The sequence below is a fragment of the Pestalotiopsis fici genome (assembly GCF_000516985.1).
Source record: "Pestalotiopsis fici W106-1 unplaced genomic scaffold PFICI_Scf_5, whole genome shotgun sequence".
In the NCBI taxonomy this organism is placed as follows: Eukaryota; Fungi; Ascomycota; class Sordariomycetes; order Amphisphaeriales; family Sporocadaceae; genus Pestalotiopsis; species Pestalotiopsis fici.
This window is the reverse complement of record NW_006917095.1, coordinates 3,584,545-3,597,229: the sequence shown is the minus strand read 5'-3', so window position 1 is coordinate 3,597,229 and position 12,685 is coordinate 3,584,545. Positions and strand designations below refer to the sequence as shown.

General features: G+C 38.4%; 3 protein-coding genes across 3 annotated transcripts; all 3 read right to left on the bottom strand.

Annotated features, from left to right (window-relative positions):
• Positions 1-235: 235 nt before the first annotated feature.
• On the bottom strand, positions 236-568 carry PFICI_08373 (uncharacterized protein; the record flags this gene model as incomplete). The annotated part of the gene is made up of 1 exon (XM_007836954.1): positions 236-568. The coding sequence occupies one exon, from the start codon at positions 566-568 to the stop codon at positions 236-238; it is 333 nt and encodes a 110-aa protein (XP_007835145.1).
• A 3,158-nt stretch (positions 569-3,726) lies between these two features.
• PFICI_08372 (uncharacterized protein) lies at positions 3,727-4,659 on the bottom strand (the record flags this gene model as incomplete). The annotated part of the gene is made up of 1 exon (XM_007836953.1): positions 3,727-4,659. The coding sequence occupies one exon, from the start codon at positions 4,657-4,659 to the stop codon at positions 3,727-3,729; it is 933 nt and encodes a 310-aa protein (XP_007835144.1).
• Positions 4,660-5,444: 785 nt separating this feature from the next.
• PFICI_08371 (uncharacterized protein) lies at positions 5,445-6,968 on the bottom strand (the record flags this gene model as incomplete). The annotated part of the gene is made up of 4 exons (XM_007836952.1): positions 5,445-5,644; positions 5,705-5,798; positions 5,855-6,727; positions 6,783-6,968. 4 exons carry the CDS (start codon positions 6,966-6,968, stop codon positions 5,445-5,447), a joined length of 1,353 nt encoding a protein of 450 aa, XP_007835143.1.
• Between the last annotated feature and the right edge of the window lie 5,717 nt (positions 6,969-12,685).

The following is a 12,685-nucleotide window of genomic DNA, read 5'->3' as shown; positions in this document are numbered from 1 at the left end:
TTTCCTGGCACCGCCAAGGCCCAGGTACAAAAGAATTGGCCGTAGGCCGATCCATAAATACTAATGCATGCTTCACACAACACTCTACTGTTACCCCATTGTGAGCCTAACATTTTATTAATATAAATTAAGTAATTATTATCATCGTGGCTTGAGCTGCACGAAGAGTCCTCATGTTCCATAATATCATTGTCTGGATTCCTCCTGTCTGGTGCGCGTCCACCGCTACTCGGCATTACATGACAGCTGCGAGCATCGCGATGCCGCCCGCTATGGCCTGAAGACCCGCCACTGCGGTCGGAAGAGCCCCCGCTCCGGAAGAGTCGGTACCGTAAATTGTGACGGCGCTCTCGCCGGTGCTCGTGCCGTCAGCCGCAGTCGCAGTTGTGGATGCTGCCGTCGTTGTGGCTGCTATGCCGGTAGCATTGCCAATAAGGGATGCATAAGCAACGCTCTCGGCGCTGACAATGGACGACTCCAGCGAGGCAGCCTCAGACTGGATGCTCGCCAAGATGGCGTTGTATGCCGTGCCAGCGGCGGTGACAGCAGCCTCCTTGGAGAGGATCATGGCATTCAAACTGCTGATCTGGGCCTGATAGCTGCTGACAATGGCTGCTGCTTGCGAGGCCTCGGAGGAAGCAGAGGTCTCGGCTGCGTCCGTCTATGTCGATGGACATGTCATTAGCCATCCGCCTGCCTGCTCGGAATAATTAGATTGATCGACATACAAGAGCCACGGAGGCAATGCCGGCCAAGAGCAGATTTCTTAAATGCATGACGACGGGACGGCTCTTCTTCGCTTGGGGGGCAAGTATGGTGAGGGAGACACTGAGACAGGGTAACAGCTACGACAATCTGCTTCGATAAAGTTGCTGCTCTCTAAGTATCTACTCGTTGCAAGAAGCTGAATATCAACCGTGGGCGAGTCGGATTGAATTATCTAACCAGTCAAGACGTCGGACCATGTCGTATATCAAGAGGCCCGGGGTCTGCCGCCCGCTATCGTGAGCCGCGTCATCGGGCGGGTTCTCGAATTTGGGCTCGGGATTAGGGAGTGGGTTTACCTACGTACATAGTAGAGCTTGTCTAGGTGGCTACCATGTCAGTCTAGACTTGGTGTCATGTAAGCGACAGAGCGAGCGACCGACGTGTGTCAATAGCATACCTAGATGAACGTTGGCGACTGAGAACGCGCGGGTTGAAGGCCTCGGCATAGTAAGGCGGCAAGGCAAACTGACGACTGACATAAGTCTCCTGTATTATTATACACGCACTACTCTCCGCTTGCTATTGGACCTTGTCATTGGAAACGTGGTGCAGTCCCCGTCCAGGTAATCCTCGCGGTCCTCTAGCACAAGTGATGAGTGGATCTATCCATCTCCCGCCCTACATTACGCTGCACTAGTGTACGGCAAATATGCTCCGAGCAGGAATAGTACTTCTTTGACACCAGTATCAAGCAGCGTATCATTCTCTCTGGTATGTATAATCCTGGACCAAAGCGGGCGGTATTATTCATCTTGATCGTTGGTTCAAACTGCAGTGGAAACTGTCCACTTATCGTCGTGTGAACTCTACCTCCTGTCCTTTGACGGCGACGCCGGGGGATGGGGCTATCAAGGTCAGATATGACTCGAGTGTTCTTGTATGGTGAGCGGAGTAAACTTTTTTCATCCACCATCAACAAACACGTCGGAGATGACAGTGATTGTTGCCAACAACGTTGGATTATATATAAGGCTCATGTCCATTATACTAAACGTACCTCAATCCCGATTATCAGGGTCAGGACATTTGCTGTCTCCGCGACTTGTGACTCGCAAGAATAAGCAAAGACTGTACAACACAAGTTGCACATGTACAAAGTACGTGGTGACCACAAATCCTGTCATACAAAGACTAGACTGAAGCGGGTATGCGAGAAAGCTTGATTCTGTGGTAAAACCTATTACCTGCTATTGAACTCATGTCAAATATACGCCATCCATCTTCTTCTAGCCATACCATATTTCATGGGGACGCCTCATCCTCGTCGCCGCTGGAGTATAAAAACAAGAAGTGACATCTTGACTCGGGAGAGACGAGTTGAGAGCCTGTCGTGGGCCGGGATACTCCATACTCCTATTTGACAAGCTGCTTTGGGACTAGCGTGCGGGATTTTCTTTGTCTCTAGCTATAGATGTGCATACGCCACAACATCTCAACAACAACCGGGTGAGATGGCCGAGCGGTCTAAGGCGCCGCACTCAAGCTTCAGAAGCTTCCTCAGGATCTCAGTTCGAGGAGTATTGCGGTCTAGTAATAGGCGGGGGTTCGAATCCCCCTCTCATCACGTGACGCCCGGATCGGGGCTTGTCCGCCGATTCGCGATTCTTTTTGGTGTTTTCCGAAACCCCGGCCATCGCCGAGCAACCACAACATGCACTGTGCCTGCCAAAGTCCTCAAACTGCTGCTCAAAGCAACAGGCCGAAGCGTGGGCTGGTTTATTTTGCTTTGTCCCTGGTGAAATAAGCGAAACCGCGGCGGGAATCTGGTGTAGGAATTGCCTTTGTATAGCAACCCCATCATGATCACGGCTGCAGCAGCACCCTAGCGTGGGTTACATAATCTGAACTGACCATGTATGACTGTTGTCGTCGTCGTATGTGTATGCATTTCAAGATAGTGTTTGATGCTTGATCAGGGCAATGCACTGCCGAAAGAGAGGCGCACCATGGCCAGGCTACCTCCCGCTTGACACCCTGCCTGAATTTAGCTACATGTTCCATCATCGAGTATCCAGGATCCCGAATGGTCTCACACAATGTATTTATGCCCTATGCGGCAAGATTTACAGAGTACAGTGACCTTGAATAAATGCATGCCACATGGACGAGGTGCTTCTCTTTTATGCTCCTTGAATTTGACCGCAGGTCACGTATGTGATTGGAATCCCATCACTACAGAGAGACCAAGACGAAATCAGATGTTTGGGATGTTGTGAGGCGTGAGGTATCATGGGGTCGTTTTCATTGATCTTGTATAGGGACGTTGAGAGGTTGAGAGCGACTATAAAATGCCCTACATATACCAACACTAGTCAAGTCGTGGTTGCCAATTTTGTCAAGAATGTACGGGATTATAGTCCATGAGTGGGACGTCCATGTGACGGCAGTCGCAACCTCCCGAGCTGCATGGGCCAATGACGACAGAATCTGGAGTATTGATACCAGGCAGGCATCAGCTCAATTCATTGAGCTAAGTATAATATTAACCTCTCTATATATAATTTCCCTTGATGGATCGACCTCCTAGCCGACAAGACGATTCCGTCTGTCCCGGACTGTTGACTTGCGAAGTTGATAGCAAGCATTTTATACCAATGTGCAGCTTTGCAGACTACTGCACGCTATTTCTCCTGATTTGGCTGACCATCTGTTCCAACCAGTCGTTGAGTGCAAGGCGTGTTTGATACGTTTCGCTGGAATAAAAGTCAGATTCTGCATAAGAGTAGAGTATGGCGATTATATTAGTATAATATATGTAGAACAAGTAGATATTCATTTATTCATACTCAAATTTTCTCTCTCTTTCTCTCTTTCTCTCTTTCTCTCTCTCCCCCCCTTCCCTCCCCCCTCATCCCCCTCTTCTTCTTCTAACCACTAGATTGCAATAGAGGAGACATGTAAAAAAATATTGTTCCAGGTACCATATAGCTGATTTTGACTGCAATACATTGGATCTCTCTAGCTCAACCCCTGAGCTGATGCTGCCATGCCTGCAATATTTCCAATACTCGCAGGTGCGAGGGTGAAATTGCCAATGTACCCAAATTGGGCAATGTAGAAGCTATGAACACCCTTGGAGACGATGGCATCTACATAATCCTTGAGCTTGGATTCGGATGCCGGCTGGTAGGGACTCCAACTGTCGTAAAAGTCGTGGACCAGGATCGAGCTCTTGGACACCCTTGACTGATCCGTCCCCAGTCCATCCAGCAGTGCCGGGGTGAATGCCGAGTAGCCACTGACAGATGGGTCGCAGGCGTAGCCATTGAAATCTATACGTCCAGGTACACCTGTGTAGCAGGCTTCAATGTCCATGATTGCGTCTGCAACATCAAAGAGCGACTCGCTTCCATTCTGTACAAATGTTCCCGGGTTTAGCACAATAGGCCCGCCAAGTCCGGCAAATTTTGCCTTGGCATATCGGGTAATCTCAAGGTTGTGGCTCAACTGATCTGGGGCGGTGTTGATCTCGTCAAAGAAAATGCCACTTATATGAATATCATACGAGTCGTCCTTCCAGCCCTTGCCTGTTTCCCACGCTGCGTATTGATCCACGGCTGCTGTTACATCGCTGATGCTTTTGCCGCTATACTTGGTCGCAATATAGCCGATAAGCTTCACGTTGGCATGGGAGTTGAGCGAGCCAAGGTACGGTGCAAAATCTCTGTTAGAGTTGGGTGGATTGGGATCATAAGGAGGACCCGAGTTGTCATTCATAATGATGTAGAAGTCTAGATTGGGATGCGCAGAAACTGCGGCAATAGTAGAGTCCCAGTCTGCCAGAGCGGCATCCCCATATGGGTATTCGTAAAGAGGCAGTATGATGCCCGTCTTGGCGTGCGCGGCATGCGCGGCGGCAAGTACGACTCCCAATGCAGCGAAAGCTCTCATGATGCAAAATTGATATAATACTAGTCAGATACCTGAGGGGCCTAGACCGAACGGGTTGGCAAGATCGTAAGTTGCGTTGCCGTTTCTTCAGAGTGTGAGTGAGGGAAAGTAGAGGGATCACAGCTGCGTCTCCCCGTCGAAACAAATCAGCACAAAAGCCTCCAGGGCAATAGTCATTTCAAAATTGTGGCAACAAAGACACCTGATGTGTACAAGCCCCAGGACAAGGATGGTTCTTCAACAAAGGATGCATGTACAAAGACCTGGCGTTGAAGGACTTTCTCTGAGAATTTGTGCTGGTGGACTCATGATCAATGAACCGCAGATATCAAAGAAATGGGTCATCCAGAGCTTTTTTTTGGGAGATGAGGATTGAACTTGGCGCCGTGAGGAAGATGCTCGTCTCACATGGAACCATGGCGAGGAGACTTTTTGATCATGATTGCTGCTGGAATATTCTCACCACTACTCAAGGATAACATTGCATTACAAGATCCTCGATAGTGCATATATAGTATTGCAAGAGCAGTTACGCAATGAGGGGTGTTGTCGTTTGGGTTGGTCGCCCATGCTTTGGTCTATGATACTGTGGCAGCTTATTCTTACTTTATAGTGCTATCATAACAACGTGATGGGCGAGCTGTGATGATAAGCTAGCATGAACTGTAAATTCCAATAAGACCCCTGAGCCAGGTAGCATCACTCCTCCAACAACGAGGAGAGCAGCATATTAACTCATTCGGGCTTGGTCGAGATAGTCCTATCAAGTATCGGGCCTTCATTGTTCATGGAGAAGATCCTCGAATGTCACCTCCATGGGGCAAATTGGATTGCATTATCCTTTCCGCGGCCCGTCGCACTCTCCACAACTCCAACATGATCCCACTGGCAGCGACATATGACACACCAGCGAAGATCTGAGCGTAAGTATATGAGCGTGGCCCAAAGTCTGAATGCCGCAGTTGTAGTGCTATAGCTTCCGCGCCTAAAACCACCTTTGAGTCCGCTCAGTCGTTCCCGCAATGGGCGGAGTTATGCAACTTACATGCACTCGGTGCCGCGACAGAAAGCCACACAATAGTCAAGAGAGCTGTGAGCTCCTTGAGATCTACCATGTCGGCCGCCAGAGGACCAATGGCCTAGTATAGCGTCAGAGCTTCACGGGAGAAAGAAACTGGAATGGCAAACGGCTTACAGCCCAAAATATGCCCAGGATTGCCCCACTGATGAGAGCAAAGGGAATAAGCAGTCCGTACTCTGTAGTTGGGAGCCAAAGTGCAAAGACGAGGATGCCAGTGGCAAATGTAGCAGACCCAGCGACTACGACCCTCCCCATGCGATCGCTCAGGTAGCCTATGAGCGGGCGGCCGATGGCAGCCCCTAGATTCAAGACGGCGGCCACAGTGGCCGAGTTCTGCCTGGACCGGCCGATTGCTAGAGCGTAGTCCGACAAGGAGAACATCAAGGTCATGTATCCAAACATGATGACAACGCTCCAGGCCAGCAGCAGTCTGACCTGGTATGACGAGAGGAGATGGAGTTTTAGCAAGTGCATATCTGGCTTGATCTCCCGATTGCGTGAGCGCATGACAATGGTGGCTGAAAGGTTTACAACAAAGACAATTACGGCCGTGATCCGCAATGTCAATGCCAGTCCTACAGTGTCAAGCATGACCTGGGCCGAAAAGCAAAGAGAGAGACCGCCTATGCCAGAGCCAGCAGCGCTGATCCCGTTCGCCAGGCTGCGCTTCTTGTCGAACCACTGCGGGATAATGGCAGTAGCGGGTATGTAAATGAGACCTATGCCGACTCCAACACATAGACCTTGTGAAAGATAGAGATGCCAGACCCGTATTGCGAACGAGGCTGATGCAAAGCCAAGCGGCAGCAGTATTGCTCCGAGGAGCATTGGAGTTCGAGCACCCCCGATGCGTATTAGCAAGGTTGCAAGTGGCGCCGAGAGGAGGGCAAACGCGAAATTGAAGCCCCCGATAAAGGCGTAATCGACAGAACTGGCCTCGGGAAAGATATCATGAGATAGGTAGTGAGCAAGATAGACGCTGTAGCTCTAAATTGGTTGCTATCAATACATTTCAGAGTTGAAGAGGGGCAAGAATACATACCGCGGCTACGCCCCATGTGAAGCCGTTGATCAAGAACTGAGCCAACACGCAGAACCATCCATATCCACCATCGGGGGGAGGCGGAGGCATGTTTTCCTGGGCGAACGCTGTTGCATATATCGCCATGGTAGGCTCGGGAGCATATGCATCGGCAGCATCACCTCGACCGCGTCTACCCAGTGCCATGATCGCGCGTGCCTGGCGCTTCACTGATCAAGAACACCGAAAGCTGTGTTTGTCAAGTCAGGCCCAATCTTGTAGGTTAAAGGGAAACGTGGGCAGCACACCGTCGTTGGCGCCAGCCTGGGTTGTCACAGTTTGGCAAGCATATAGGCCGGGACGCGTGGAGAAGGGGGAGAGAATCATAAATGATGCCTCGTCTCTCGTATATTTATCGAGCGTCACCAGTTTCGGATGGGTGTGTAGGACGTTCTAGCTTTGTTTATAAATTCATCGAGCTCATCTGCGCACACTAAACCCACTTTGCTCGGGGCTATAATTATAACGCCTTTCGCTTTGGCTGATTATAAGGGCATGCATTACCACTAGGGTTGGCATTAATTTAACTGGCAGTTAACTTTAGGGTTGGAAAACGGTAACCGTTAAATTAACCGCATTGCGGTTATTTTAACCGCATAAAATTTAAATTTAAATTTAAAATAACCGCAATTATATAAAATTTAAATTTAAAATAACCGTAATTACGGGTACCGTAAATTAACCGTTAATTATTATAAAAAATTAAGTTAATTATTAAATAACCGTATTATAAGAATTTTATTTTATTTTATATTAAGCATTATATACGTTATGGGAAATGTGTAATAAACAGGGTTAATATAATTAGTTTTAGTTTTTAGTTTTAGTTTTTAGTGAACTAAACTACTTAGTTTTATTTAAGGCATTAACTAAACTAACGTAGTTTTAATCAGGCTGCTAACTAAATCACTTTAGTTTTAGTTAACACTTTAATTAAATTAATTTAGTTTTAATTAGCACTCTAACTAAATTAATTTAGTTTTAGTTAATTTTTTAATTAATTAAAGATTTTTTAAAAACGGTATAATTATTTAATATAAAAGGATATAATAAAATTAGTAACGTAAATAATTAAAAAAAGCTTTAATTATTTAATTCTGCTAATTATTTTTATTATAATTAATAAATTAATTAAATTAAAATAAATATTAAATCTTTAGTTATTTAGTTAACTAAAACTAGAAACTAAATCATTTAATTTAATTTAGTTTTAGTTAGCATTTTTAATAACTAACGTTAGTTAACTAATAATTAAATTAAATGTAGTTTTTAGTTAACTAACGTTAGTTAACTATTAGTTAACTAGATACCAACCCTGATCCTAATATAACCCGGGATAAAAAGCCTTTTTTAAGCAAATTTATAAATAATTATAAAATAAATATTAAAATATTTATATTTTAAAATCAGGGTTGCAATTGAGTTAACTGGCAGTTAACTCAATTGAGTTAACTTAAAACTCAATTGAGTTTAGTTATTAACTCAATTAATTGAGTTATTAAAAGTGCTAACTCAAACTCAATTGATTTAGTTAGCAGGCTAAGTAAAACTTAATGATTTAGTTAGTAGGTAAACTTAAACTAAATCAATTGAGTTGAGTTAATAACTTAATTAACTCACTAACTCAAAGTTAAATTAATAAAAATTAATTTAATTAATAATTCAATTTAATTTAATTAATAAATTGAATTAATAACGTTAAATTAAACAAAAGAGATATTTTTATTATTTTTTATACTAATTATCTTGATTTCTTTAAGTTTTAATTAATAAAAATAAGATAAAATAAAGAAATAAAATAAAGAAATAAAATAAAGAAATAAAGTAAAAGAAATAAAGTAAAAGAAATAAAAGAAATAATTAATCTTCCTCCTCTAATAAATCGTTGCCTTATACAAACTCTTGTATTTCTTTTGCACTTTTTAAACCCCAACTCTTTAATAAAGTTAACTGTTTAACAGTTTTTGGAGATAAGTTATTTCGTGCTTTAGAAATAATATAACTTGAAGTTGAAAAAACCCGTTTTAAAGCCGTTAAAAAAGCTGGAATTCCTAAAAATTACCGGGCTAATATAGCTAAAACCGGATATTTAAATTAATTATTTTTCAAGTAAAATAACGGATCGTCCTATTAAATAAATTAATTAATAACTTTATAACTAATTAATTTAAATTAAAAAATTAAAAATAATTTACGTTATATAAAGCTAACGGTTCGTTAAAATAAGTTTCGCATTCGTTATTTAAAACGACCGTAAATCGATTTAAAAAGAAACTTTCTTCATCCGAATTATCTTATAATTAGTCTTCGTTAACAGATTGGGTTTCGATTCCACCTTCCCGTTCATTCTTAATCCTATAATAATTTATTAGTTAATAATTAAATTTATTTAATAAAAAAATCAAATAAAAGAATCAAATAAAAGAATTAAATAAAAAAATCAAATAAAAAAATCAAATAAAAAAATCAAATAAAAAAATCAAATAAAAAAATCAAATAAAAAAATCAAATAAAAGAATAAAATAACTTACACTTCATAAGTTTCTTTAAAAAGAGTGGTGATATAATCCAAAACCCCATTATAAAAGTGTAATTTATAACTCCGTTAAAAATGGGTTAATTTAATTCGAGGATCCAAGATAATAGCCAATAAATAAGGCCCGTAAGCATCGATATTATTAGCCGTTATTAATTTTGGGAAATAATTATCCAATTATCTTCCACCGACTGCAATAGCCTGGTTAAAACTTTGTAATAACGGTGCCTAAGTTAAAGTTAATTAAAAAATTAAATAAAGGCAAAAATAAAATAATAAATAATTTATTAATTCTGGTTTTTCTTTTATTATCTTTTTATATTCGTCGTAAATTACCTTTAATTTCGGATAAAAGGTATAAACGTATAATAAAGACGTTAATAAAGTAGTATAAAATTTACCTTGTAGTTTTATATTTGGTTTAATAAAGATCTTTAAAATTCGTTATAATTAGGTTAATAAAAACCAATCGGCCTTCGAAAAGAAGATTTGTTGAAAATCCGCATACTCCGTATTTCGATAAATATAAATTAATAGTTTTTTTAATTTAAAAACTGTATTAATTATATTATACGTCGAATTTTAACGGATATAAGAATCTAATTAATTAATTAGTAAATAAATAAATAAAAAAAGAATAAATAAATAAGAAAATAAAATGACCGTTAGGAATTTTTGTTTTATTATAATTTTTTGGTAAATTACCATCGGCTTTTAATTTTTAGATTCCTTCGATTAATAATTTATTAATTCCGCCCGTATATTTCGTTAAAATAGCAATACGGCGAACCCGGTTAATTAGACCTAATAAGATTATTATTAATTAATTAATTAATAAATAAATAAAGAATAAAATAAAGAATAATAAAATAACTTATTATTAAAAGTAGATCTTTTTGGTAATTTAAGTGGTTTATTGTCCGGTAAAGAGGGTAAAATAATATTAATATAACGTTGAAGATTTTCGGCTTTATCGTTATTTAATATATATTTTTTTAAAATGCCGTTAATAACGATATTAATTATATAGGCGATGCAGTGAATATCGCAATCGAATTCGAAGCTTATATCGTTTTCGTACTGATTTTTAAAAGCTTCGATAAACGTGGAATTATTTTTTGCATTATTACGGGTAATACTAAAAAAATAATTAGTTATTTACCTAATAATAATATAAAAACTTACCTAATAATATTTGTAATATTTATTAAAGCAGGGTAAGAATTTAACGATTTTTTAAATTCGTTAAAAATGTTAAAACCCGTATGCTTTTCGTTTATTAAATCGAAACCGATTAATTTGTAAATTAAATTAAATTCGGGGTCGATATAATAAATAATAATACCTAAATAAGCCGTATTATTATTTGAAGTCTAAATATCCGTTATTAACGAAAATTTACCTATATTTTTAATATTCGTATTTAACGAACAGGGTTGGAAAACGGTAACCGTTAAGTTAACCGCATTGCGGTTACTTTAACCGCATGAAATTCAAACTTAAACTTGAAGTAACCGCAGTTATGTAAAACTTAAATTTAAAATAACCGCGGTTACGGTTACCGTAAATTAACCGCTAACCGCTATTAAAAGTTAAGTTAATTATTAAGTAACCGCGCTATAAAAATATTTTATATTTTATTAAATAAAAATATTTATAATAAAAGTTATATAATAATTAAAACCTTTTTAATTAACGTATTTAATTTTATAAAAAACTAATTAAATATCTTTTAAATTAATAAATTTATAATTATTTTTATTAATATATTACGGTTAATTACGGTTATTTATAAATAACTTAAAGTAACCGCGGTTAATTAAAACCCAAACTTAAACTGACAAGTAACCGCTTGCGGTTAATAAAAATCCGGACCGTAACTTAACTAACTTTAAGTTACTTAAACTTAACGAAGTAACCGCAAAAATAATTTCCAACCCTGTTAACGAATGATTGAAAATTGATAAAGAATTCGAAAAAGTGGAATTAAGGACGGCTTTTATATTCGATCGATTAAAAGCCGGTAAATCACTATTTAAAATTTATAAGTTAGGTAAATAATAAACGATTTAAAAGAATAACTTACGGTTATAAATAATTTAATAAGTTTTTAAAAGAATTAGAATTTAAAAAACTAAAAGATAAATTATTATCGATAATAAAATTTAATAATTTATTATTAAATTCGTCATAATCGAAAATGGATGGATTCGTTTCGGTCCGTGGTTTTTTACGATTAGTTAAATCGAAAAAAGAATTATTCGAATTAATTTCGGATCCTAAACCCTATATAATCGTTAGTTTAAATTTTTTATAATAATAATTTATCGACCCGGCCCTTAGTAAATTTATAATATTTTGCCCTCCGGCGTAATTAAACTCCCAGCTAAATTAAATTATAAAAAATCAGGGTTGGCATTTAGTTAACTACTAGTTAACTACGCGTAGTTAACTACGATCGTAGTTAGTTAATGGCCTGAGTAAAACTACCGTAGTTAGTTAGGGGCTTGAGTAAAACTAAACTACCGTAATTTAGTTAATAACTACGCTAACTAATTAACTACGGTTTAAATTGATTAATAAATAAAAGAATCTTTTATATAAAATATTAAATTATATATAAATAAATTAATGAATAAGAATTAAAACGCCGTTATTCTTTTATTTTTATCTTTTTATTTCGATTTTTTATAATTCTTTTTACTTTTATTATTTTAATAATAAAAATAAATTAAAAAGTTATTAATTTTCAAAAAATAAAAATAAATAATTATAATAGCCATAAAAACTTAATTATAACGGCATTTCATTTGTTTTTAATTCTTTTATTTTATCACGTTTTAAGCGTTTAAAAATAAAAAAAAAAGCTTTAATAATTTAAATCTTTAATAATTTAAATAAAATCGTAGTTACGTAGTTAACTACTAACTAACTCTAACTAACTACTAACTACGCGTAGTTAGTTAGTAGCCTGAGTAAAACTACCGTAGTTTAGTTAGTAAGGTGAGTAAAACTACCGTAGTTTAGTTAGTAAGGTGAGTAAAACTACGTAGTTTAGTTAACTACGAACTACTAACTAAAACTACTAGTTAGTTTACCTACCCTGTAAAAAATAAAAATTAACGATTATATGGGGTTTATTTTCTTTTTGTTTTGTTGAAAAACTTTTGTTGAAAAGTTAAAAAGAAAATAACGGGGGTTTACGTTTTTTTTTAGTTTTTTCGGATTTTTTATTAAAAGCAATATCCGGATGTTTATTTTCGTAATGCCGTCCTTGATTCGATGCCCGGAAGGTTCTTACGTTAACGGTAGCTTTATAATTATAATT